The 23,888-nt window shown below is 50.8% G+C and overlaps 12 protein-coding genes across 12 annotated transcripts; 8 read left to right on the top strand and 4 right to left on the bottom strand.

The window, feature by feature from the left end:
• Positions 1 to 170: 170 nt before the first annotated feature.
• BDV14DRAFT_211782 (SDR family oxidoreductase) lies at positions 171 to 1,887 on the top strand (the record flags this gene model as incomplete). The annotated part of the gene is made up of 4 exons (XM_073776161.1): positions 171 to 523; positions 570 to 664; positions 729 to 1,356; positions 1,428 to 1,887. The coding sequence occupies 4 exons, from the start codon at positions 171 to 173 to the stop codon at positions 1,744 to 1,746; spliced, it is 1,395 nt and encodes a 464-aa protein (XP_073623344.1). The 3' UTR covers positions 1,747 to 1,887.
• Positions 1,888 to 2,846: 959 nt separating this feature from the next.
• BDV14DRAFT_204797 (NAD(P)-binding protein) lies at positions 2,847 to 3,860 on the top strand (the record flags this gene model as incomplete). The annotated part of the gene is made up of 4 exons (XM_073774598.1): positions 2,847 to 2,888; positions 2,947 to 3,105; positions 3,183 to 3,289; positions 3,353 to 3,860. The coding sequence occupies 4 exons, from the start codon at positions 2,847 to 2,849 to the stop codon at positions 3,858 to 3,860; spliced, it is 816 nt and encodes a 271-aa protein (XP_073623343.1).
• Positions 3,861 to 4,129: 269 nt separating this feature from the next.
• BDV14DRAFT_211780 (oxidoreductase, short-chain dehydrogenase/reductase family) lies at positions 4,130 to 5,128 on the top strand (the record flags this gene model as incomplete). Its single annotated transcript, XM_073776160.1, has 4 exons — positions 4,130 to 4,366; positions 4,421 to 4,621; positions 4,686 to 4,843; positions 4,914 to 5,128. The coding sequence occupies exons 1-4, from the start codon at positions 4,149 to 4,151 to the stop codon at positions 5,126 to 5,128; spliced, it is 792 nt and encodes a 263-aa protein (XP_073623342.1). The 5' UTR covers positions 4,130 to 4,148.
• Positions 5,129 to 5,817: 689 nt separating this feature from the next.
• On the bottom strand, positions 5,818 to 6,910 carry BDV14DRAFT_182834 (alpha/beta fold hydrolase). The gene has a single exon (XM_073770291.1). The coding sequence runs from the start codon at positions 6,846 to 6,848 to the stop codon at positions 5,853 to 5,855; it is 996 nt and encodes a 331-aa protein (XP_073623341.1). The 5' UTR covers positions 6,849 to 6,910; the 3' UTR covers positions 5,818 to 5,852.
• Positions 6,911 to 7,690: 780 nt separating this feature from the next.
• BDV14DRAFT_204794 (S-adenosyl-L-methionine-dependent methyltransferase) lies at positions 7,691 to 9,090 on the top strand (the record flags this gene model as incomplete). The annotated part of the gene is made up of 4 exons (XM_073774597.1): positions 7,691 to 7,849; positions 7,917 to 8,046; positions 8,117 to 8,243; positions 8,304 to 9,090. 4 exons carry the CDS (start codon positions 7,691 to 7,693, stop codon positions 9,088 to 9,090), a joined length of 1,203 nt encoding a protein of 400 aa, XP_073623340.1.
• A 547-nt stretch (positions 9,091 to 9,637) lies between these two features.
• On the top strand, positions 9,638 to 11,147 carry BDV14DRAFT_193043 (MCT family MFS transporter; the record flags this gene model as incomplete). The annotated part of the gene is made up of 5 exons (XM_073771714.1): positions 9,638 to 9,706; positions 9,749 to 9,881; positions 9,929 to 10,035; positions 10,083 to 10,257; positions 10,312 to 11,147. 5 exons carry the CDS (start codon positions 9,638 to 9,640, stop codon positions 11,145 to 11,147), a joined length of 1,320 nt encoding a protein of 439 aa, XP_073623339.1.
• A 455-nt stretch (positions 11,148 to 11,602) lies between these two features.
• BDV14DRAFT_204792 (uncharacterized protein) lies at positions 11,603 to 12,664 on the bottom strand (the record flags this gene model as incomplete). The annotated part of the gene is made up of 3 exons (XM_073774596.1): positions 11,603 to 11,872; positions 11,943 to 12,189; positions 12,258 to 12,664. 3 exons carry the CDS (start codon positions 12,662 to 12,664, stop codon positions 11,603 to 11,605), a joined length of 924 nt encoding a protein of 307 aa, XP_073623338.1.
• A 415-nt stretch (positions 12,665 to 13,079) lies between these two features.
• BDV14DRAFT_204791 (uncharacterized protein) lies at positions 13,080 to 14,255 on the top strand (the record flags this gene model as incomplete). The annotated part of the gene is made up of 1 exon (XM_073774595.1): positions 13,080 to 14,255. The coding sequence occupies one exon, from the start codon at positions 13,080 to 13,082 to the stop codon at positions 14,253 to 14,255; it is 1,176 nt and encodes a 391-aa protein (XP_073623337.1).
• An 856-nt stretch (positions 14,256 to 15,111) lies between these two features.
• On the bottom strand, positions 15,112 to 17,626 carry BDV14DRAFT_146592 (Deuterolysin metalloprotease family-domain-containing protein). The gene is made up of 3 exons (XM_073766460.1): positions 16,864 to 17,626; positions 16,029 to 16,817; positions 15,112 to 15,961 (listed from the first exon to the last, which is right to left on the bottom strand). The coding sequence occupies exons 1-3, from the start codon at positions 17,117 to 17,119 to the stop codon at positions 15,258 to 15,260; spliced, it is 1,749 nt and encodes a 582-aa protein (XP_073623336.1). The 5' UTR covers positions 17,120 to 17,626; the 3' UTR covers positions 15,112 to 15,257.
• alkB (oxidoreductase, 2OG-Fe(II) oxygenase family) lies at positions 17,627 to 19,369 on the bottom strand. Its single transcript, XM_073766459.1, has 2 exons — positions 18,983 to 19,369; positions 17,627 to 18,936 (listed from the first exon to the last, which is right to left on the bottom strand). The coding sequence occupies exons 1-2, from the start codon at positions 19,263 to 19,265 to the stop codon at positions 18,134 to 18,136; spliced, it is 1,086 nt and encodes a 361-aa protein (XP_073623335.1). The 5' UTR covers positions 19,266 to 19,369; the 3' UTR covers positions 17,627 to 18,133.
• Positions 19,370 to 19,797: 428 nt separating this feature from the next.
• gmdA (putative general amidase GmdA) lies at positions 19,798 to 21,672 on the top strand (the record flags this gene model as incomplete). Its single annotated transcript, XM_073774594.1, has 5 exons — positions 19,798 to 20,073; positions 20,120 to 20,953; positions 21,002 to 21,049; positions 21,097 to 21,508; positions 21,557 to 21,672. 5 exons carry the CDS (start codon positions 19,798 to 19,800, stop codon positions 21,670 to 21,672), a joined length of 1,686 nt encoding a protein of 561 aa, XP_073623334.1.
• A 473-nt stretch (positions 21,673 to 22,145) lies between these two features.
• Positions 22,146 to 23,868, top strand: BDV14DRAFT_204787 (uncharacterized protein; the record flags this gene model as incomplete). Its single annotated transcript, XM_073774593.1, has 2 exons — positions 22,146 to 22,744; positions 22,800 to 23,868. The coding sequence occupies 2 exons, from the start codon at positions 22,146 to 22,148 to the stop codon at positions 23,866 to 23,868; spliced, it is 1,668 nt and encodes a 555-aa protein (XP_073623333.1).
• Positions 23,869 to 23,888: the final 20 nt, after the last annotated feature.

Here is a 23,888-nt window from a genome sequence, read left to right as displayed (position 1 = left end):
TCACAGTCTGGGCCCAGTGACATCAACTCCTTGGTATTTACCAGGTTCCTTCCTGGATAAGTGAGGGGTCACGCATTCGATGCTCAGCGCTTAATCTATAATATAACACAATGAGCACGCTGAATGACCTACCTTACCCTACCTACGTGTATCACCCTCCTCAAACCACAATGTCAACACCAACATCAACCTACACCATAAAATCCCACGGCCCCATCCACGGCCTCTCAACATACCCCTCCACTACAGAACTATCGAACCTAACAGCCATAGTCACCGGCGCAAATGGGTTATCCGGTTACAACATGGTACGTGTCCTTGCGGCTGCGCCGGAGCGCTGGGAGAAGATTTATTGTTTGTCGAGGGGTGAGCCATCGGAATCGTTCTTTGAGGACTTGGGGCTGGGAGCTGGGGATGGAGAGGGGTTGAAGGGTGTTAGGGAGAGAGTTGAGCATGTCGCTGTTGATTTTATGGATGGTGGGGAGGAGATCGCGAGGGCTTTGAAGGAGCGGATACCTAGAGTGTATGTGCGTCCGCATACTAATTGAAATATTGACTAATTTGGACAGAGATCACGTATTCTTCTTCTCATACAGCCAGCCTGCCCAAGAAGGGAATGTCTTGGGGATGTGGTCTGACGCTAAAGCCCTAACTCAAGTCAACGGTACGTGGGTACGAGTCTTTCTTTCTCAAAATCAGCCCAAGGGAACTGACAATAAACCACACAGCAACCCTCCTATCCAACTTCCTCTCCGCCCTAAAAATATCCTCCCTCAATCCAAAGCGCATCCTCCTCCAAACCGGCGCAAAACACTATGGCTTCCACATCGGCCCGGCCACGAACCCTTCCTTCGAAAGTGACCCACGGGTTACACTAGAAGAAAACTTCTACTACGCGCAGGAAGACGCACTAGAGTCATACTGCACTGCCGCCTCTACTTCCACTGCGAAGGTCAGTTGGAATGTGGTTCGGCCTTCATACATAATCGGCACAACACCCTCAAACACCGGGTCCCTAAACCACCTCCTCGGATTGGCAATCTACGCTTCTGTCCAAGCACACTTAAATCAACCGCTCTATTTCCCGGGTGACTATGTAGCCTGGGACAGGGAACTTTGCCAGAGTAGTGCGTTCCTTAATGCATATTTTGAAGAGTGGGTTGTTCTCACGGATAATGCGGCGAATGAGGCGTTTAATATCCAGGATGGGTTGGGGTTTACCTGGGGGAGGTTTTGGCCGGAATTGGCGGGGTGGGTTGGGATTGGGTGGTGTCCGCCTGAGAGTAAAGAAGAAGGGCAAGAAGGGGAAGGGAAGTATAGAGTTACGAGGTCGAGATATACAGAGACGCCGCGGGGGTATGAATGCTCATAATCCCCATTCCATCCTTTAGTTATACCCAAATTAACCCACCTCTGTGACTATATAGGTACGGCCCCTCCGGCAAAACATACTCAACATTCAGCCTCCAAGAATGGTCTTCCCAACCTTCCATCCACCGCGCCTGGGCCGAGTTAGTCGCGAAACATAATCTCACACTATTCGACTCCTTTTCAAGACCGCAAACCCGCGCCCAGGTTTTCGGCATGACGGACTCCGCGGTATTAGGCGGGTGGCCGTTGTCATTGAGTATGCGGAAGGCAAGGGAAAAGGGGTTCTTCGGGACAGTAGATTCGATCGAGAGTGCGAGGCTTGCGATTAAGGAACTGGGGAGGTTGCGTGTTGTTCCGCCTATTAAGGATGGCTAGGAAGGAGATGAGATGAGGTAGTCGGTATGGAAGCGTGGTAAGTGGGTGGACGGTGAACATGTTTCTTGGTACTTTAGAGGACCAAAAAAACCGGATATCTTTGCAGCCTGAACGCTGAGTCCACTTCTGCAAATCAAAAAGACCATATTCCGTAGGGCTCAAAGGAGACTCGGCATGTATAGTTAGGGCTACTATCGTGACGTGGCGGGCGCCGCGCCATCACGGAGTATACCTAGGTAGGTAGATAAGGTAGGTAAATAGGTGCGTGAGTATAGGTATTACTTGCCCCGTGCGCAATGTAAGAACGACTACGATGGATAGAGTCTTGGAGTCCAGTCCTAAACAAGATAACTCCCGCGGTGAAAAGAATCTAAATTGTCCGATTATGCATATTGGCGTTTGGATGATAAGCTACCTACCTACCTACCTACCTACCTACTCACTCCCGTCGTTGCCAGGTGTCACCGCTCCGCTACAACGAAGTATCCAAAAGCCCCGTAGTTTGCCAATGATTCAAAAGTAAAACCGTAAGTAAGCAAGGCTGACTATCAGGCTAGCTTTCACATGTTCTTTGATACTTATCTATGCTAAGAGCTCCTCGAGCTTCAGCTTCAGCTACATAGCCATAGCCAAAGACTTAAGCACCGCAGAGAGATACGAATGGTTGGTTAGGCGGGTTGGAGATATGACTGGCGGATTCGGAAGTTGCCATATGGCGCAGAGATCCCGTAGCGGCTTGGAAGTACTCTAGGCACCTACCCCGGCGTATCATAACCTACGGTAAGCTGTTCGCACACACGGCTAGGAAGAAGGACCACTAAAATCTTATTGCATTCCCAGACATGCAAAGGAGATGGACAAAGCGACTCAGGCTCGGGAGGATCTAACCATCCGCATGGCCCGTTTCTTTGTATAAGGATCTTGGGCGTTTGTCCGAGCTCCGCCGACCTATTGTATATAAGATTTCTAAATACTGATGCCTGGTCCTCAAACTAATGACACTCCAACTGTCTAATATCTTGGGTCTTTTCTCAATTGTCCCTTGAATCATTCCTGTTCTACATTTAGACCCCAGCCCAAATCCAGCACGTTCATCGGCCATGCCTTCATATCTCATCACCGGGGTCTCTAGAGGGCTTGGAGTACGATAGACTCTCCATAATTACTAATCGATAGTAGCGGCTGACATGGTGCATGTAGTTTGAATTCCTCCGCCAGATCTCAGAAGATCCACAGAATACCGTCATCGGCATCGTGCGCGATAAACCCGCAACTGACGCGAAAATAGTGGAATCCCTGGATGGGCGGAAGAATATCTTCATACTCGAAGCCGATATCACGGACTATAATGCTTTGAAGGTAAGAAAAGAAGCCTCCCTTACCTAGGTGCTGGTTCGTTCTGAGCTGACATGCTGTGTTGCTACCTTGCTTGGTAGGCGGCCGAAGAGGCTACTGCAGCTATTACATCGGGAACGCTCGACTACCTTATTGCCAATGCGGCATATGTCTCGCGTTGGGATGCATATGATCCTATCGGTGTATTGTGGGTTCCTCAAATCCGCTTGGTCATTTCCCACTTCCAATTGCTGAATTCTTTCTTCTGCAGGGGGGGAAACCCACAGGCGCTTGAAGATGACCTTCTCAAGTCCTTCAGAACTAATGTCATCGGTCCAATCCACCTGCTCAACGCCTTCATACCCCTAATCCTAAACTCACCAATCAAAAAAATTCTCTGCCTCTCCACCGGCTCCGCAGACCTCGAAGCAACGCGAACAACAGAACTCGAGGGCGGCTCCGCATACACAATCAGCAAAGCAGCACTCAACATGGCTGTTGTGAAATTCAACGCGCAGTACCGCAAGGAGGGGGTGCTGATCATGGCTGTTTGCCCAGGGGTTGCGCAGACGGGGCATCATGATGAGGCTACGCCTGAGCAGTTGCAGGCGGTAATGGGGATTATGGCTAAATTCCAGGCTTATGCACCCAACTTCAAGGGACCTGTTAGTCCGGAGACTGCGGTAAAGAGGGTGCTGAGGGTTTGGGAGAAGGCGAGTGTTGCTAATGGGGATGGGGGAACGTTTGTGTCGCAGTATGGGAATAAGACGTGGTTGTGATGACTTGGTATAATATTGGTGGTCCCTAAAAGACAGGGAAGCTATAATGAGCTGATGCTTACCTAGCCAGGTCGGCAATATGACAAGGATGGCTGAATAGATGTATCTCCTTTACAAAGTATGCAGGTCAAGTACTTTTTAGGGCTGGCGGACTACGACTTAAATCCGAATGCTGTGTAACTTAAATCCGCGGATTTAACGGCCACCACCAAATATATATTACAGCATCATGCATCGACCACTTCATTCCTAACACATCCAAGCTAGAAGTACAATCTATCAATTACAATGTCTTTACCCTACAAACACGTCCTCGCCATCGGCGCAACGGCCGGCATTGGCTGGGCAACTGCATCCCGCCTAATCGAGTCCGGCGTCAAAGTCACTGTTGTCGGACGTCGGCAGGAAAGAATAGACAAGTTCGTTCAGATCCATGGAGGTGGTAAGGCAAGTGGTGTGGCGTTTGATATTACGAAGCTGGAGGATATTCCTGGTTTCGCTGGGAGGTTGGTCTAGTCATGCATGGTACCAGGCATTTGACTAAAGAAACTGGCGTATAGGGTCATGAAGAACAATCCAGATATCGACTGTATATTTCTGAACGCAGCGATACAGAATCCCTATGATCTTACTGATGTCGAGAAATTCCCGCTGGACAGGTTCCACCAGGAGGTCAAGGTGAATTTCACGAGTTTGGTCTCGCTTACGCATGCGTTTTTGCCGTATTTGCTTAAGAGGCCGGAGCCGTCGTCGTTTATCTTGTATGTTGATTCATACCTATTTATCCTACACTCTTCGTGCTTTTTATACTGACTGGTTGCATAGCACCGGCACGCATCTGGCAATAATCCCCGCTGCTACACTCCCCGCATACTCGGCGTCCAAGGCCGCACTTAATGTCTTTGTACTCTGCCTAAGAGAGCAGCTGAGGGTACAGAAGGCGAATGTAAAAGTCACGGAGATCTCACCACCAGTCGTGCAGAGTATGTATCTACAATATCTTTAACCCCCTGTACCTCTCTTGCCAGACACTGACTACTGCTTGTTGCACAGCCGAACTCCACGACTACATGGGCGAAGAAAAAGGTCGGAGCTTAGGCATGCCGATTGACGAGTTCACGGATAGGGTGTTTGAGGGGCTGAGAGAGGGGAAGGATCAGATTGTTGTTGGGTCCATTGGTGATCCTGAAGTGTTTAATGAGGTTTTGGAAAAGAGAAGGGAGCAGTTTGGGGGGTTGGCGAGGTGGATGAGGGGTGGGAAGGACTGAGGCGCTTGCTGAAGGTAAGTGGTTGTTGAAATGAGCCAAAGCAGATGAAGGCTAGGTAAACGAAGTACCTATTTGACAGTCGATCTCGTCTTACTTTTGGACTCCTACTGCTGCAAGGGGCATTTTATCTAAGAATACAGCTTGATATCGGCAACCAAGCAGATCTAATGACTTTATTCAGTTTCTCGAATCTCGTACATGATCAATCATTGCCAGCCGAAATTACCCTATTCAGCGCTAGATACCTGCATGCCTTCTTGTAATCATGATTGTATCCTGGAAGCATAATGTGGAAGCAGTTGATCTCTCTTGGAATCTGCCTGGAGGTGCTGTGTTTATGTATACTTGTCATGAGGATGAGGCTGAGGCTGGGGTACGGCTATGTTGAGCTCTACGGCTCTGGGCGTGACGTCTTAGGGCACCCATCCTTTGTTTGTAAGTGTCTGCTTTCAGCCTTATCCTGGATATTGACTTATTGCTTGGCACTCAGGTTCCAGTTGTATTCTTGATCAGTGCTCAGTGGAGATCGCCATGGTAGTTCAATTAATCTTGCTTTTTGAAGTCAGGTTCATGGCGCTGCATCCCGGGCTGCACAAACATCTGCCTGGTACATTTGAGTTTTAGGCTACGTATTTAAAAATTTGGGTTGGGTGTTGCAGGCAACATTGTATTCTGCGCCAATGGAAATTCGCATGATACGAGGCAGTACATCATAGGTTCACTCTCACTCCTCCGCCCTCCGATGGATAGATTGTAAGATCCATTTCACCTCGTCAACGATAATTTCAGGCTTCCTTAGCACACCATCATGCCCATACTCAAGGAATGTCCTATACCGACTTGAAGCGGAAAGCCTCGTCTGGGAAAATCTCATTTCATCATCGAATAGCTTAAGCGTCTCGATGAATTCTTTCGCTTTGACCCTCTCTTCATCCGTCCCTTGTCCCCTTTCAGCACCAGCTTTATACAGCACCCGGAAGTCCTTTGTCATGTCGCATCGAATAACACTGAGCGGGTTGTCACCGAGTACCTGCCTCTCAAACTGCCGTAGCTTTGCTAGTTCTCTTCCACTAGCATGATTATCTTCCCGCTGAGCACCCGGCACCGTACGCTGAATAGCCTCCATGGCCTTTTCCCACTCAGATGTAGTAAGGCCTGATTCTTCGCGCGCGTGCGTGATTTCCGCGTAGTCAACTCCTTGGCTGATCTTTTCGAGGGCTGGGGGTGGAATATGAGGAAAGAGCTGATACATCAATTCCGTCGCTGTTTCAGCGAGGACGATGCCTTGAACCGGATCACAGCCCTGTTCTCCCGGCGGACCATGCTCCTTGAGACAAAGCTCCAGAAACTCCCTCGCAATAATCCCGCCATATGAATGCGCAACGAGGATATAGGGCGGCTTGACTTTGACGCCCTCCGTTAATAACGTATACAATTCCCTTGCATTATCTCTCGCTGTAACAACTTTTGAACCGGGAATCCCCTCGCTCTGATCATATCCACTCCGATCATAGAAGCAGACGCGGATAACCTCGCTGAGAAGTCTTTGTAATCGAACATGTAGAGCAACTGGGGCACCACCGCCAGTGAAATATATAAGCACGGGGGATCCAGGTGAGCGCGATGGACCGGATATGCTGATGTAAAGATTGTGGTCTCCTGCTGGAACGAGCCCAGAGCGGGTTGTGTGTTCCCAGGGATTTTTATAATGAACTACCATTTTCAGTGAGATGGTATCGGACTTTTAGAAGGGAAGTTGAAGTATGGAGTTGAATCGATGGTTCAATTGTTTGCGATTGATAGTCTGATCTCATGCGGGGCAGGTGACATCACCCATCCTTAGGGCTGACAGCCAAGTTTGTTGACGCAGATAAGAAACAGTAGCGGGTGGGTACAAGATAAAACAACATTATCCAGTCATCTCCATGCTGAGATATACTAATCTATCGTGGTTTAAGCTTCAGACGTTCCTTATACTGTACAACATTTAGGGCAAGAGCGACCCTCCCGTCGGCTGGTCGTACCTTCCCTTAGAGGCCTCGCTTACATATGGTATAATCACCTTTCAGATAAGGAAGGAACAGATGAAGACGGGAGCAATTCAGGAAGGAGCGACCTTCGTCCGTGGGCCACCGCAACCAATCCCCTGTAGACGTGGCCAACTTTTATGCCGAATGAGGTCTTTGGAACTCCAGCCGCAGCCCCAACCAGTCCAATAACAAATCTACTAAGAGGAAAGTGTATGAAGCTTGATACAGTTCTCTGAAAAAGTCTGCCGTTCCGACGAGATATCGGTGGAGCTGGAGCTGAGGCAAAGAAACGTGGATGTCCTTGGTACCGGCACGAGGCTGAGGCTGTGCTAGACCCTATGCGAGTAGCTATGCAAACTCAAAAGGCCAGTTCTGGCTTGGCTACAACCAGCCTTGCTTGCTAAGCTAGATAGGCTGCTTATCCAATACTCAAAGCCCATGCTCCTCTTGCAGATCCTCCTCTATAAAAGGTTTTACTCCCTGGTGTTAAAGGCTGCAGCATCGTCATATCGAACAAGATCAACCATCCACAATGAGCGCCGAGGAACTTCTCGCTGCAATCAGCTCGGTCAAGGAGGCTGCCCCAGGGAGCCTGAGTGAAGCAGACAGACGTGCTTTACTGGAAGCATGCGCGGATCTACGAATCACCCTTGAGAACCCCATGGAGACTACGATGCGGTTGTCTAACTCGGTGAGCATGAGTCCCAAATGAGAGCGTTACTTGTCTGATCCACTTTTGATGTTCTAATACCGCATAGATCTACGATACCGCTGCTCTCATCACAGCCATTGATATGGGCTTGTTTGACGCCGCCGTTGAACAATCAACCCCGACTTTCACTGTCGACCAGATTGCGAGCAAGACCAAGGCTGATCCGTTGCTTATTCGTAAGTTTGCTCTCCTTGTTTGATCAGGTAAATGGAAAGCTTTGGATGCTGACTCTGTTTTTACCTCAAGTTCGCATCATGCGAATGCTTGTTGGTATGCGCATCTTCACCGAAAAGGGCCTACAGACATACGAAATGACCCCGATCGCAAAGGCCTACGTGACGGGCTCTCCTTTTAAGGATATAGCCATCCATCTGTAAGCTCTGTCTGCTCTGTCTGAACCTACAAGAAGTGACTGATTGGCTTTCTCTTCAAGCTCCTCACATGCCCCCGTTCCCGCGGCGCTACCCAACTATTTCCTCGAAAACGGGTACACCAGCCCCGTCGATACCCTCAACGGACCCTTTCAATACGGGATGCGCACAGACAAGCAATACTTTGCATGGGTTGCCCCTCAGCCGCGCCTCCAAGCAGCCTTAAACACAGTAATGGGCACCAACCCTGGCAACAGCGGCCAGAACTGGTTCGAGTACTACCCCGTCGCGGAGAAAATGGCTGTTTCTGATCCCTCAACGGACGTCGTGATCGTCGATGTCGGCGGAAACAGAGGCGTGGATCTCGCGTCTTTCAAGACCAAGTTCCCTCCCTCAATCCTCCCAGGCCGTGCCATCCTTCAGGACCAACCCGCAATAATCGAAAAGGCAAAGATAGAGACACCGCACGATCCAGCTCTCAACATAGAGCTGCAAGGCCACGACTTCTTCACGCCCCAACCCGTCAAAGGAGCAAAGGCATACTACCTCCGCCTCGTCATCCACGACTGGCCCGATAAAGAGGCACTTGAGATTTTGAGCCATATTCACGACGCTATGAGCGAGGACTCTATTCTCCTGCTTAATGAGACTCTTGTTGCTGAGGAGGGCGTCCCGCTTTATGATGCCTGGATGGACATGACTATGCTGGCACTCATGTCGGCGCTCAATCGCACCGAGTCGCAGTGGAAGACATTGCTTGAGAAGGCCGGGTTTGAGCTTGTTAAGGTATGGAAGCCGGAGGTTGTGCTTCCTGGATCGACTACATTGTTTGAGGCCAGGAAGCGGTGATAGGCTACCGAGCTCTACGACAGCACTCAATCTAGAGGAACATTAAAGAAAGCAGTATCCTCATCACCTCGATTGCTCCTTCTTAAATGTTTCTTCTTTCGATCCTCTCTATCACTGTAAATATGATTTGTAAGCAAGGGGTCTAGGTAACTAAGGGAAGGTACGACGGGACCCCACGGGGTCGCTTTTGCCCTAAATGTTTCATGGTATACCTATACTCCAAGCAGCACTGGGTCTCTGCTAGTACTTCCCATTAACCCTATCTCACGACAATGCTTCCCAGATGCTACTCTGCCCTTGGTACTATACGAGAATGCTATGATGTCTTGGCTCGGGGCCAAGTCGGCTTATCGGCTCGGCTAAATGAAGTACTCTGGATGCTAATCCCCCGCTCCAGGATTCAGCAGGATCCGGCCCCTGGTTATGAACAATTTATCGCGTATTAGACATATTATGCATGGCGCTAATTCAACAGGGAGCGAGTAATTCCCGGACTGAATTTCACTGGGACTTTCAGCTCATCCTTTGTCTCGTTCCTACAGTCAATATGGCAGACCGGTCTACTGTAGCCGACACAAACCATGGCAACGAAAAGCCTGAACCGGCAGACCTCCAGGTTGGAAGGGATAGTCCAGAGACAAAGCTAGCGAGCAAAGAGCACGATGCTGAGAAAGCTGCGCCGGTAGATCTGGATCTTGCCCAGACGAAAGTCCCTGACGGGGGTACCGTTGCTTGGCTCGTCGTGCTGGGATGCTGGTGTACTTCGTTTTGTAGTTTTGGTTGGTTGAATAGTATGTCATGTTTGTATTCTAAAGCACCACAGAACTAATCATCCTAGGTGTCGGTGTCTTTCAGGAGTACTACCAGAACGACCTCTTGACGGAGTACTCGACCAGCGCCGTCTCGTGGATCCCGTCGCTGGAGATTTTCTTCATGTTAGCTATGGTAGGGCTCATTTAGTGCAACAAGGACATACACTAACATTACGATAGGGTCCCATCGTCGGCGTCCTCTACGACCGCTACGGCCCCCAATGGCTCCTCAGAGCAGGCAGCATCCTACACATCTTCGGCATCATGATGACCAGTATCAGCCACGAGTACTACCAGATCCTCCTCGCGCAAGGAATCTGCTCGGCCCTAGGCGTTTCCATGATCTTTCAGCCTTGTAAGCACCACATACCCCGTCAATACCCAAACCCCAACTAACAAAAAACCGCAGCCCTAACCTGCGCCGCCGGCTGGTTCGACCACAATCGCGGCGCCGCATTCGGCATCCTCTTCACAGGAAGCAGTATAGGCGGCGTCGTCCTCCCAATCCTCGTAACGCACCTAATCCCCAGCGCAGGATTCGACTGGGCAATGCGCACAGTCGGCTTTCTGCTCCTCTTCCTATTGATAATCGCAAACCTCACCGTGCGCCCCCTGCACCCGCCAAAGCCGCGAAACGTCACCCGCGCCGAACTGGTAAAACCACTTAAAGAACCACCCTTTGTACTTCTCACAATCGGCCTATTCATATTTACATACGGCTTCTACGCGCCGATAAACTATCTCCCTACGCAGGCAATCGATTCAGGACTGGATAAGAGTCTAGCATCTTACCTCCTCCCCATGCTAAACGCGGGGTCCCTATTCGGTCGACTATCAGCCGGATTCGCAGGCGATAAAGTAGGCCGGTATAACGTCTTTATTATCGTCTGCTATTTGTCAGGGATATTCGTATTAGCATTATGGCTCCCGACCTCCTCAACAGCATGTTTGATCGCCTTCTCCGTCCTCTTCGGCTTCTTCTCAGGCGCATACGTGTCCCTCCTAACACCCCTCGTGATGCAGATATCACCAATGTCAGAGCTTGGTTTCAGGACGGGGATACTCTTTCTCGCTACGGCGATTGGTGGGTTAACGACGAATCCGATTAATGGGGCTATTGTGGATGGGGGTGCCGGGTGGGATGGGCTGAAGATCTTTTCGGGGATTATGGCGCTTTTGGGGACGAGTTTTGTGCTTGTTGCGAGAGTTAAGGGGACGGGGTGGAGGGTTTGGGTGAGGTATTGAGTCGGGATTTGCTGGAGTGGGAGGGAGAGGGATGTTGGTTTGATCGGGTCTTGGGTATATTGTATCGAGGTAGAAGATGGTTAAGTAGAAATCATAAAAGGCTTTCAACTATTGAAAGGCTTGGAGAATACATTATCATTGTTGTGACAGCTTCGGCAAGGTATATGAGAATCTGGCGCTAAACCGCCCTACCATTGAACGGAAGATTATGGTACTTAAAGGAGAAACACGAAGCATGACCGCACCCAAGAAAAGACAGAAGACGGTGGGAAATTACACAGGCACCGAGAGGACGCCGCGCACAGTCAGTCAACGAACGCCAGAAATCGCCGTATTATGTGCCTTATCCCTACCAATCCTCGACATGACACCGAACCAAAACAAAGACGCGACCCATACAATTACCGCAAGACATTGAGCGGAATACTTTCCATCTCAGGGTGACACAGCCGCAATCACGTCATCGTCTTTTTGAAAGCAGAATAAAGCATCTTCTCCAATTTCCGCTTGTAGTGTCCGTCCAACGCGATAGGCTCAACCTCGAGAGGCGCAGCGGTATCACCACAGGGCTTGCTGTACATCCAGCGAGCGAGCAATGTGTAGGTCTCAATGTTGTCGTTGCCGCTAAGGTCGTAAAGCTTGCTCATGGAGATTTTCAAGGTTTTGCCGTCGTGGTATGCTTGCAGGATTCGTGCGCCGGAATGGAACATGGAGATGACTTGGATCTGGAATAGCATAGAGTGCAATTTTAACTAGTGATATGGGATCGGTCAAAGGGACAAAGGTGCAACTAACGGGAAAGAAGTAATGGTCAAAGTAATGTAGCAGCTTCAGATGCCCCTCCATGTATGTTGTAATGGCCAGCACCTCGCCACGAGAAAGGGAGTCCTGAGCATCGATGTGGTTCATAACCTTGAAAGTAAGGTGCGGCATCGAGGCAGGCAGGTCGGTTTCGTGTCTCACTTCGGCCTCGTCAATAGCTACCCATCGATAAGGGCGCTTGAAAGACCATTCGGCGGTAAAGCGGATTGTCTTGAGATTCCTGGACGGTGGAAAATAAGTAAATAGTCACAAACATCCTTGTGTTACCACGCCGGCAGGTCAACTTACTTGCACGCTACCCACGGCTGCCCTTGACCACTATAATGGTATGTCGACCAAACAGCATTCAATGCCTCGCTCAGATTACGTTCGATGCGAAGCACAGGGTCTTTGTCTACAGAGTCGGCTTTCCAGAATCTGGGCCTTTCCCAGTGGACCGTGGGGAGCTCAGACTCGGGAATGGGCTGGAAGAAAGTGGCCGGGTCTTCTTTGTGTCTTTCCGCCTCGAAATCAAGTAGGGACAGCTGGATTCCAAGATCTCCCAGCAGATCATTGGCTAGGAAAACATCTTGGGCATCCTTGGTCTTCTGGTAGATTTCGGCGAGATGACGGCCAACAACGCGGGTCTTGGAGAGGCGCTCGCAGAGCTCAGGGAAGAGCTCGCGTACGGCTTGCTTGACTTCTAAGCTTGTCATGGTGGATATTTCTGTGGGACGGTCGAAGGGAAGGCTGTAAAAGAGAGAAGAAGAGAAGAGAAGGCGCCAAGACCCGCTCTATACAGCCCTACTCACTATTCACCAGACATTCACTGAGCACATTATCAGAACATGGTCTATATTGCCGAACGGACCTCCAGGCCTGAGTTGCTGTCAATCTACATCTACACTGCCACGGCCATTTCCAACATGTCAACACCCACAGCAAATCTTCGATAAGCGGCAGTGGAATTTCCATGCTACGGCCAATAAAGTCCACTTCAAAAACATCTTCCAACTCCAGAACGCCAAATCGGCTTCTCGCATCACGGAGCCACAGTACCTAGCGCTGCGGCCGCTCTGGAGTTTTCACGAAGCAGAAGAGTTAGACCCCGAGGAATGGGACATTAGGGAGATGAAAGTGGCGGGCGATCACCTTGAGAATATTCCCGGATGGGATGTCTACCTCGATGCTGTCTCGCAGACAATCCCACTGAGCAAACTTCTTCCTATCACAATGCCGTTGTCCACCTTTACCGGTGTCTGGTATATGCAGCAGGTTCTTCGGCAACTGGAGGAAAACGATGAATACTCAGATCTGGAAGAAGTTGTGTTCGTTGAAATGCCCCTGGTCAAGAAACTGCGGAAGAGAAATCAAGGCCGTTGGGGCATTCCGCAGGTTGAACCGCAGACACCAACACGTCCTCGTGCTGGCAGACTTTTCAGTCCCTTCAAGAAACTGCCGTTCAAGGATAGTCCTATCCTAACGTCGAAGAAAAGCCTGGCGTTCCTTTTTAAAGAGGCTGTGACCGCGGGCAGCCTCGATGTTTCCATAACCACTCCCGTAGTCGCCAAGTCCACTTCGCCGTCTTCTTACTCCTACACTCTAAGTCCTCCCACCCACCCCGGCGAACCAGACACCGATTACCATCCAAGCGATGACGACGAAGATGACGAAAAAAAAAACGAAGAAAAAACGAAGAAAAAATCAATCTTCCCCCGAGAATCCGACGAGAACAACGTGAACGTGTTTTCCGTAACTTTCAATCAGGCAGTCAAAATCACCACCCCAGGCATGGCAGCACACTGGTCCTTCACACGAGTCGCATTCAAAGTCGAACCCAAAAAAGGCGCCAAAATCTACGAAGTCCGTACGGACGGGCACTTGTTCATCGAGAATAGAAGTGGGGAAAAGACAGTGAAGAAGACTCGCGTCATTTTGGAAGTGAAACCATTCCTGCGGTCCAAGAGCAACCGCGTCCGTATGCAAGAAACCGCGCAGCTCGCTGCTTGGATTCATGCCGAGCCGGACATTCTTGATGGCAATCGCAACCAACGGTTCTGCCGTCTTCTCTTCGCCCAGAATTGGGACGCTATGTACCTCGTTCTGGCAGTTTATGACCGGGAGTATATGGACTACATGACCAATGAGGATCAGAACAAGGAATGCAATTCTTTTCTGAAAGTCCGTGAACTCGGGCCATTCTATATTCATGTTCGCAAGGATGTGAAGAAAATTGCCAGCATAATCAAAGCGATTACTCTTCTCTTCAGCCGCGGTGGGAATCTACATCCTCCTGCCGAAGCTTAGGGTTGCTTTCTTGGCCGTGGTAGATGAACTGAGTTCCTTTCGCTCTCAAGACCTGACCTGCGTCTCTTATGCTTTTTTTTTTTTTTTTTTTTTTTTTTTTTTTTTTTTTTTTTTTTTTTTTTTTTTTTTTTTTTTTTTTTTTTTTTGTTAAGAGTAGATACCTCCCTATTGTTAAATCATGATACCTTTAAAACATGTTTACGATGGATTCAATTGGAGTACTAGGTCCCTGAAAAGTATGAGCCAGAACCTAGGTGTTACAGCTCTATTTCGAGGGGAAATAGGTAAATTGTAGTGCTACTTCACTTGTAGGTATGTTCACCCTCTGTTGTTCCGTATAACCCGGCATCACCATAACCCATCCAAACATCCAAGCCAATCCAATCTAAAACCTACCCTGTCAATCAACGACACCGCTATCTTTCCTGCACACCAATCACCTAGTGCACCGTGACCCTGTCCTATTCCCACGATTATTGTCCTAGGCAGTCCAATTTGGCTAGTTGAATGGTGTGTGGACGAGCGATGCACGTACTACTACTCGTTGAGTAGGTACATATAGCTAGGTGGGGCATGTACTGCTCTATACGGTAGAAACGTCACTTTATTTGAGAAGTATTTCTTTATAAAGAGGCTCACCAGGTTACCTACCTCTATCTAGGCTTTCAGTCATGTCAAGGCGGGAATTGGCATCTGCAGCTGACACCAGATGACATTCTGTGGTTACAAGTGAAGAGGAGGGGCGAGGTGACTGCGGCATTGTACATGGATTACGTATGTTTACGAATACTAGGTACAGAGACATACTAATACCAGGGGTTGGGTGAAGGTGTAAGGTACGTAGCATATCTTCAATCGTTCATTCATTGCATTGTTTGCTGTTTGCTAGTTCATGCCACAGATTGATTTGACATGAGATCCTGGAACTAAGTATCGTGGGTTAGCTTTAGAGAACGGTTCGGCGGCCATCGATTCATCTTGTCCTATTCCCACGTCCTCGGTCTATTCCTCCTCGCAGTCTTCCTCCCCTTCCACCTGTTCAGCCTCAACGGGAGGAGTCGTAGCCTGCGCCGCAGCCGGCGCAGTAGCAGTCTCAGTCACAACAACGGTAACAACATTCGAGCCCGGGTTCGAGATGGTATTTGTGACGGCAGGATTAGCGTCAACGCCCGAGTCGGAATTCGAACCCTCAAGACCAGCCATTGTCTCAGCATTCGCATTTACCTGCCCTTGCGTCTGTCCTGATGTAGAAGCCGCGTCGTTATTTCCATAAGCAGCCATAATCCAGTTGATGAAATCCTGCATGTTCCATGTACTCCCGTCCGAAGAAGTCGATGTCGAGACCGTCGTTGTTGAAGATGACTCGGGGGATGTAGTTGACCAGCTTGTTCCTGTTCCTGTTCCAGTTCCTGCGTCTGAGCCGGAGCCCCAATCGCCCCAGCCTCCATCGCCAGCTTCATTTCCGCCCCAGGTTGAGCCGTCGTCTCCTGTTCCGATCTCGATGCCACCGTCAATCCCCCAGCCATCTGTGGGGACTGGTTCGGGGGTGTATGTTGGTTCTTGGGTTGTGGTTGGGGTCTGCGTTGGTGTTTCTGTGGTTGTGTCGGAGGATGAGTCGTCCCCGGTGCCGATGTCAATACCAAGATCAATGTTCATTTCTGTTCCGATTTCAATGGAGTCGTCGGCGGCGCATTGAAGAAAGACGGCTGGATGTCAGTCAGTATGGTGCACTCAAGCATTAGTACATAAGAGGGTGGACAAGGTAAGACAAACCAGAAGCATAATAAGCAAAGTTGTCCGCATTATTCAGACTGTCTGCCGTGTCTATCTCGAGAACAGAGTCAATACCATACGCGATATCCTCTGTTCCAGGTGCATAGAGCGCAGTAGCATGCGCATACTCGTGGAGCGTAATACCGGCCTGGTCAAGGTACCCGCAGTAATCCGAGACCTTGGTGGACGAGTAGTATCCTGGGCAGTTAACGACCCTGTTAAGTGAGGGGTACATCATGGCAGCAACATTCGCAGAGCAGTAATCCTCGGACGTAGGCTCGCAGTAGTAAGTGAGTTGCCCGGTTGTGGTAGCCTCCTTGGCGATGGCCTCGAGACGGCCAGCGACGGTGTCGAGATCATCCTGGGACGTGGACTTGAAGAATTTCTGGAAGAGAGCGCTAGCCTGGCCCGAGCGGGCATCTTGGGCTCCTGCGGTGGCCATTTTCGCGGCACGGGAAATTGCTTCCTGCACGATTGAGTTATATTCGTCGGAGCATTGGAGCGAGGAGCGGTCTTCGAGACGGTTGGTAACATCTGTGGGCGCGGTGAAGGAGATGTTGTTCGATGTGTATGGGAATGTAAGGAACTTCTTCTCGTTGTCGAGGGTTGTGTATTCCAGAGCGCCCTTTGCAACGGCGGTGTATTCTTGGCCTGGGGTGAGGGCGTAGATTTCGGCGACGTCGAAGACAGATGCAACGGATTGGTCGGGCTCGATTTGGACGAAGCCATCGGAGGTCAAGTGAGAAACAATGTATTCAACTCGCACTCCAGTAAATGTTGATTCCTCATCTGATTTCATTAGTTTGGTGTCTCGGTATAGAGGAGATGGACTAACCGCCGCCGGCGATGTTGACCTTCTTGGTCGGAACATGGTCAAGGATATCGCCCCTCTGAACAAGGCGATAGGCATCGGTGCCTAGGTTCTTCACGTGCGCTTTAATTGTCGTGTTTCCAAGTGACTCTATCGTCACATCAAAAGAGGGTGAGGCGACGGCCTGCGTCGCGCCCTGGTCCTGCCTGGGAAGCAAAATTGGTTTACCAGCAACCAAGGTCAAAACTGCCAGCAGATGAAAGAAAAGAACAAGCGCCATGTTTAAGGAAAGTGGACGGCACGGTCTAAGTTAAGGAATGACTGAATGAGCGTCTGACAAATTCAGCACACATTGTGGCCGATCTTCAGGTTTTATACAGGCACGTAGTGCAAGCCGCCCGCAGGACTCTGGTCCCCGGGCCTTGTGGCATTGTTTCAGATGCATGGAAGGTAAGCTGTTTCAACCGTTTTGTGTCGCACGGGATCAAACAGTTACCAACCTTGGCAATAGCCATTTACTCAGGTAGACGAGATCTGGGCTTTGTCTATTGAAACAAGGGTCCAATTGGCGGTGCCGCCGCGCTCTCGGTACGTCAGGGTCTGGGCAGGACCACTGGCTAGGCGACGTTGTTGGGATCTTCAGGTTGAAACGCGACTAGGTCCACCAGTAAGCCACTGGCGCATGAATCAGATAGTCAAACGGTGAGATCCGGACTGCTGGCCAAGGCTGCTGATCCCCGACCTGACAGGGTCGAACCGAGATTAAGGAGCCCTGAAACAAATCTTGGCGTGTGGCCAGCCGCCTGTAACAGGCTAACAAAGCCCAGACGGCTTTATCTCACAAATCCATTCTGCACTGGCTTTGCAAGTGGAATAAAGCAGCATTGAAATGCTTTGATTCGTTCCACGGTCGGTCCAAAGCGCGAATGACAAATATACCCCGCGCTCGTTCCCCTCAAAAATGTCCTGCAATTCGGGCGCTTAATATACTTCCAACTTTATGCTTGGCAGGGCTGTCAGCCACTCTGATGTACGTGCCCGATTGCTGCTGCTACGGTACTGCTGCTACGGAGGATTTGGCGTTTGCTGTTGGAGACAGTCACCAGACTCGTCACATCCCGCCATAGATGTTGAAACAACGTGGATATCGAACCGCACATCGGCATAGAGCCCAGCCTCGAACTCATGAAACCCGGCCCAGCGGAAAGTCGATACATAAGAAGGCGGGTCAGGTGGAAACCATGTGTAGTTCCTTGATGGCGGTGCAGTTCACGGCCAAGAATGGATGCATCTCTCAGCTTTGCTCGGCTACCATTTGTCGAACATTCAGGTTCACTCTCTTACCGGCCATCCAACCTTTCCAGTCCGCAAAGCGGGACTCACTCTCCACATCGCCTGGGATGCAGGGCCAGTTTACTAGCCACGGAGGACATGTTTCAGGAAGTATCTTGGGTACCGCATGCCAAGCGAACCGTGAGGTACCGTCCATATACACGGCATCGCCGGAGCGAAGGCGTATAATCTCACATCCCGCGCCATCGTCGTGGCCAATGAGGAACAATCCATCACAACCAAAGCTGACACTAATAAGGCCTGCATCACATTCTTCACTCACGTCGCGGTGCGGGCTTAACGTATTTCCTGGGGAGTAGAGATTCAATATGGCGGCTTCCGGTTCCGTTTGGGGGAAAGCAGCTCGAAGGAGCTCTGCAATGTCCTCGGGGAAAGCAGGTGGGCGCTCATTTGGGTAGACCTTGGCAGTCCAATCATACTGTCCTCCAAGAGTCACCCAGCGTAATTTCTTGTTTAGCACATTTTGGACGGTAAGTGGTTTGTGCACGTCCAAGTCAATGGGGGAAATTGTTCGTGTCTGGCTATCCTCGAAGAACGACATTGCTCGTTGGTTCGATGACCCATTTGTGAGACTAGTAGTATCACGATGTTCAATCACACCATCCGATTCCACAGGGTACGTGACGTTGTAGTGGAGGTGGAGATTCGTCTTGTGCGCACTGTTCGAAAGGTCTCGATGAAACAGGCGCGTAAGCAGCTCCATCTGAACGGCAGGTGGGAACAGAGACGGAACCATAAGGAGACCTACGACCGTCAGCATCATTCAACCGCCAGGCAAAAGAAGTCCTACCAGTCACTGATCGATGCGTATAGACTGGAATGCTATGCTGAGAGAGATCATTTTGTTCTGATGCTATGACGAACCTGTCGAAAGCCGGCTTGTTGTCGTTGACCAAAATCTTCCGCTGGAGCGATATACTATTAGGGAGCTTGGTCGAGTCCAGTGATTGCAGATCAACAATGGTAGGATCGGCATTGACCTCGGCCGGTGAGATTTTCATGTACTGTTTGTAGCGTAGGCGCACGGCTTCTGGCGGTGCCTCATGGGCATTGAGGCCAGTAATGCGAGCCATAGCAAGTGAGATTCCGGTATGGCTTAAACTACTGCAATGCCTGTCAGCTGAATTCCATAATACCAATGGAATCTCGCCGTTTGAAGATCTTCCAGTGTTCTACAAAGAAGGTGGGATGATTCAGTACTTTTGCTCCACGAAATGTTTAGATCCGGCAATGTCTTCACCGCTCTATTGACCGCTGAGTTGGCCGCTGGCCGTCAAAGTCACGTGCGATGTACAATCTACCAATGACGTTCTTTGTGTCTTTGGCTGGAGACGATGCAGGAACCCCTGCGTGGTATGGATGGCTTGCAGCAATGAAATAAAATTTGCCGACAAGTTATCTTCTTATCGTTCGACACTACGGAAATTACTCTAATGGTTACATCAAGTCGACAATGTCACTCGCAGTATCTCCGGCCGAGGATCTTATCGACCTGCCTGATGGGCGCTAGTTTGTGGAGTAGTACAGGAGGGATCAAGATATATAGATAGCGCCACTGAACCCCTCTATCCAGGAACACTCCATCTCCATCACTATCGATTTACCATGACTATTCCAACCTGGAAACCACTCGCCGAAGCTAAGAAACAGTCGATTCTGGACGCGATTCCCTCGAAATGGAGGATCCAGGAACCGATCCCTGCTCCGACTGAGCTTCGTGACGTTACAGGGGCATACATCCAGCAATATCTCACGCCCCGAGAGATCGAGATTACAGAGCTTGATGCGTATGATATCGCTGTGAAGACGGCTACCGGAGAGTGGACGGCCGTTGAAGTGACAGAAGCATTCTGTCATCGGGCTGCTATTGCTCACCAACTTGTATGCTCTTGGCACACCATCGGCTATAGTTGCTAATCCATCGTAGGTACTTTGTTTGCATGAGGTGTTCTTCGACGCCGCTATCGAAGATGCAAAGCGGCTAGATGCCTACTTTGCTGAGCACAAGAAACCCCTGGGGCCTCTCCATGGAGTACCGGTTAGTTTGAAGGATCAGTTCCACGTAAAGGGTGTAGACACGACGATGGGATATGTCGGCTGGATCGGCAGGTTCCGCGGTCTTGAGAACGATCCGAGACATCAAGTCTTTGAAAGTGAACTTGTCCGTGAGTTGCGCGCTATGGGAGCAGTATTATACTGCAAAACGAGCGTTCCCACGACCTTGATGTGTGGAGAAACAGTCAACAATATCATTGACTATACAATGAACCCCAAGAACAGACTTCTCTCTTGCGGAGGCAGTTCTGGTGGTGAAGGGGCACTCATTGCGCTCAAGGGATCACCAGGCGGGTTCGGGACAGACATTGGCGGTAGTGTGCGTATACCTGCTGTGTTTAATGGACTTTATGGGATTCGACCTTCGTCAGGACGCATACCATATGAAGGCGCTGCGAACTCGATGGATGGACAGAATACTATCCTATCAGTGATTGGGCCGCTCGCGGGTACGGCGCGCTCGCTGCAGTTCCTGTTTAAGGCCGTCCTCTCGCAGCAACCGTGGTTGCACGACCCGCTTGTGCATGAAATACCATGGAGGAGTGAAATTGAACAGGAGACCCGTGCTTTAGTAGAGCAATCCGCGAAGGACCCATCAAAGCTCGCATTTGCTATCATGAAGCATGACGGGATCATCCTTCCCCATCCCCCGATTGCAAGGGCTATCGAAGTGGTGGAGCAGACATTGAAGCGGCTTGGGCATAGGGTAAGATGGGTTCACCTTCCCCAAGTACCAAACTGACTGAGAATCTAGGTCATCGAATGGACACCACCCTCTCATCAAACTGCGTGTGAACTAGCCGTAAGTAACCGCGTCTGCCGATCGTGACCCAAATGCTGAAGATTCAGTCCGCTGCATATAACTTTGACGGCGGCGCAGACGTCAAGTACCACTTCGATATATCCGGCGAGCAGCCTGCACCACAAGTTATTGTCGAGAGCGGCCTACCTCAGAAGACAGCGCTAGAAATAGCCCAGGTCAATGTCGCAAAGCGCGAGTACCAGAAAGCGTACATGGACTACTGGAATTCCACAGCAGAAGTCACCGGTACTGGGAGACCCGTTGATGCAGTGATCTGTCCGGCTGCTGCTCATGCTGCTGTGATTCCGACTCAGTACCGCCACGTCGGCTATACTTCGTTCCTGAACGTGCTGGACTATGCGAGTGTTGTGGTTCCAGTCACCCACGCGGATAAGAGCGTTGATATCGCAAAGCCTCGAGAATTCCTGGGCGAGCTGGATGAGCAAACATACAAAGACTGTGAGTTTCTCCCGACCAATCTGTCTCACAGCTATACTGACAGGACAGACGATGCGGACGTGTATGATGGCGCGCCAGCGGGAGTGCAGTTGTTTGGGCGTAGACTGCAGGAAGAGAAGATGCTAGTGTTGGCAGAGTATGTGAGCGCAGCATTGAGTAGATAAGTATCTATGAAGTAGACATCATTAGTGAATATATTATCTTTATATACTCCGTATAGAGCATGAAATGAAAGTTGTGGTGTGAAGTGACAGGAAAAGCTTGGCGGCGATGATCTCGAGCTTCTCGTGTTGCCAAACTTCATCTTCCTCTTCTATCTGCTTCTCCCTCTTCTCTCGTCTCCCTTTTCTCCCTGCCTCTGCTCCCCTCTTTGTCTCTCTTTCACCCTCTCCACTCTACTTTTCTATTGTTTCTGTTCATTGTTTCTCTCCCTCAACCTCGCCCTTTCCGCTGCCCCTCCGATTGGACGTCCAAGTCCGGTCCCGAAGTCCTACCACCCACGCCCTCCATGCATCGTCATCAAGCTGCAGAACCGACCTAACGCTGCTTCTGCTGTTTCACGTCCACGCGTCTCTTTCCAAGTTCCACTGCGACTCGCCCTTTGTGACGGAAACCACCCTCGCGCCCTTGTGCTACCATGGACGACGGCGCGTCTAATCGCCCAGCCGATACTCCTGAGGACTCTGGTCCGGGCGAGGAAAACAACCCCAACGCCAAATCTTCCGCAAACCAGGCCCAGAACCAGGCCTTGAAGGACCGAAAATGTCAATACTGTAATCAGGCATTCACATCCTCGTCGCTCGGCCGTCACCTCGATCAATTCCTGTTCAAAAAGAAGCCCGACGGTATCCACGATGTCGAGGAGATTCGGCGCATTCGCAGTGGGATTACCCGGCGGCAAGCGCGAACGTCGACGGGCAAGCGCGATACCCCTGAACGCGGAATGGCCAAAGGATCGAATGAATCGATTCAGGGAGGAGAATCCGGAGGGAAGGCGCCAATTCGAATGATGTTCAACACCCCGACGTGGCATGCGACCGGTGTGATTAACGACATTCCCAACCCAAGTCAATCGCAGGAGCCGCCGATGTCTCGCTTTACATCCTCACAATCCCGCGTCGGATCTTTAGCAGCAACTGACCTGGGGCCTCGAGGCTCTAGTGCTGGCAGCCCCGATACCGTGAGAGCGCTGGAGTTAGCCTTGCGCGAGGTCCTGGATAACATCAAAGCCGCGACGTACGTTCTTCTACTGTCCTTGTTTCTTTCCGTCTTGGTTGCTAAATTATTCCAGGTCGAGGACGCGTCCGCGAATTTCTCCCTTCGACTTCGATATCAACAACCAAACTTTCCCATCCCTCTGCCTACAACTACTTTCTCCGCCAGCGACGCTCTTTTCTCCCAGCCCCTTCCCCTCTGCCTCCTCCTTCCCGATCGAGCCGCCTGGGCCCGAGCACCATGCAATGGTACGACAGGCGCTCCGCGCGAAAATCGAACAATGGCAAACCGACCAGCTGTCCGCCGACCCCATCAACCCCGGAAAACCTCTCGGCATTGATCGCCCATCAATCCAGAGAAACGCGCAACAGCACGAGGACCTGAGTCTTAAGCACCTCGAGCTTGCCTTCAACCACTGGGTGACTCTGCCCTATGAAGCACGGCGCGATTCATGGCAGCTGGAGATCATGCGCGCCTTTGCGCGCGAAGCCGACAAGCGCAAGTCCCTCGACGAGCAGCTCGCCCGCGTCCAACAAGAAGCCAACCAGCTTCGATCCCAAGTCGAGAAACTTGGTTCCTGTCAGTGGCCTCGCGAATTCGCGCTATTTCCACCTGAAACCCTTCCTCTTCCTCGCGACGCCGCCCGCGAACTCGACGCCAACCAGAGCCAGATCAGCCCAGGCTCTGCCCGCTGGGACTACGAGAATGTCGTCGCAAAGTGGAAACGCGTCGTCATGCATGATCGCACAATGGGTCGCCCCGGTGGAATAGCGGCAAGCCCACTACCAGATGAACCCGTCAGAGCCGGACCGAGCAACAGCGGCAACGCCAATCCCAACGTATTAGACACCACCAAATCCCGGGGACTGCAGCCGCAAGGGTCAACACTAAGCCCCAGCACGGGCCCCTCCCCAAGCCAAAGCCAGAACCCGTCCTCGCCACATACATCCCAGGAAAGCCCCAACTCCGGTCCTCAGCCAAAGCGCCAACGGTTGATGAACGGTCGGCATGCTGGCGCTGATGGATCATCGTCAGCTGGTGCATCGGCACAAGGCGGCCCTGTCTCCTGGAATCCTTCTCAGCAGCAACAACTTGGCCAGTCATCGCTCGCGAATCAAGCTCCGCCTTCACCCTCGAACGGTTAACTGCTTGAACTCCGAACATT

Source organism: Aspergillus stella-maris (assembly GCF_047715825.1).
Source record: "Aspergillus stella-maris strain CBS 113639 unplaced genomic scaffold BDV14scaffold_81, whole genome shotgun sequence".
NCBI classification, from domain to species: Eukaryota; Fungi; Ascomycota; class Eurotiomycetes; order Eurotiales; family Aspergillaceae; genus Aspergillus; species Aspergillus stella-maris.
The sequence above is the reverse complement of the archived record's forward strand: the minus strand, read 5'-3'. Positions and strand labels throughout refer to the sequence as shown.

Bases quoted from the DNA above. Each gene is read 5' to 3' on its own strand.
- BDV14DRAFT_182834 (XM_073770291.1), bottom strand. From the start codon at position 6,848: ATGGTAGTTCATTATAAAAATCCCTGGGAACACACAACCCGCTCTGGG.
- BDV14DRAFT_146592 (XM_073766460.1), bottom strand. From the start codon at position 17,119: ATGGCGCTTGTTCTTTTCTTTCATCTGCTGGCAGTTTTGACCTTGGTT. The intron at 16,818-16,863 runs GTTAGTCCATCT...TAATGAAATCAG, and splicing joins GGTCAACATCGCCGGCGGCG to ATGAGGAATCAACATTTACT. The intron at 15,962-16,028 runs GTTTGTCTTACC...ACTGACATCCAG, and splicing joins CTTTGCTTATTATGCTTCTG to CCGTCTTTCTTCAATGCGCC.
- alkB (XM_073766459.1), bottom strand. From the start codon at position 19,265: ATGGCTCGCATTACTGGCCTCAATGCCCATGAGGCACCGCCAGAAGCC. The intron at 18,937-18,982 runs GTAGGACTTCTT...TGACGGTCGTAG, and splicing joins TACGCATCGATCAGTGACTG to GTCTCCTTATGGTTCCGTCT.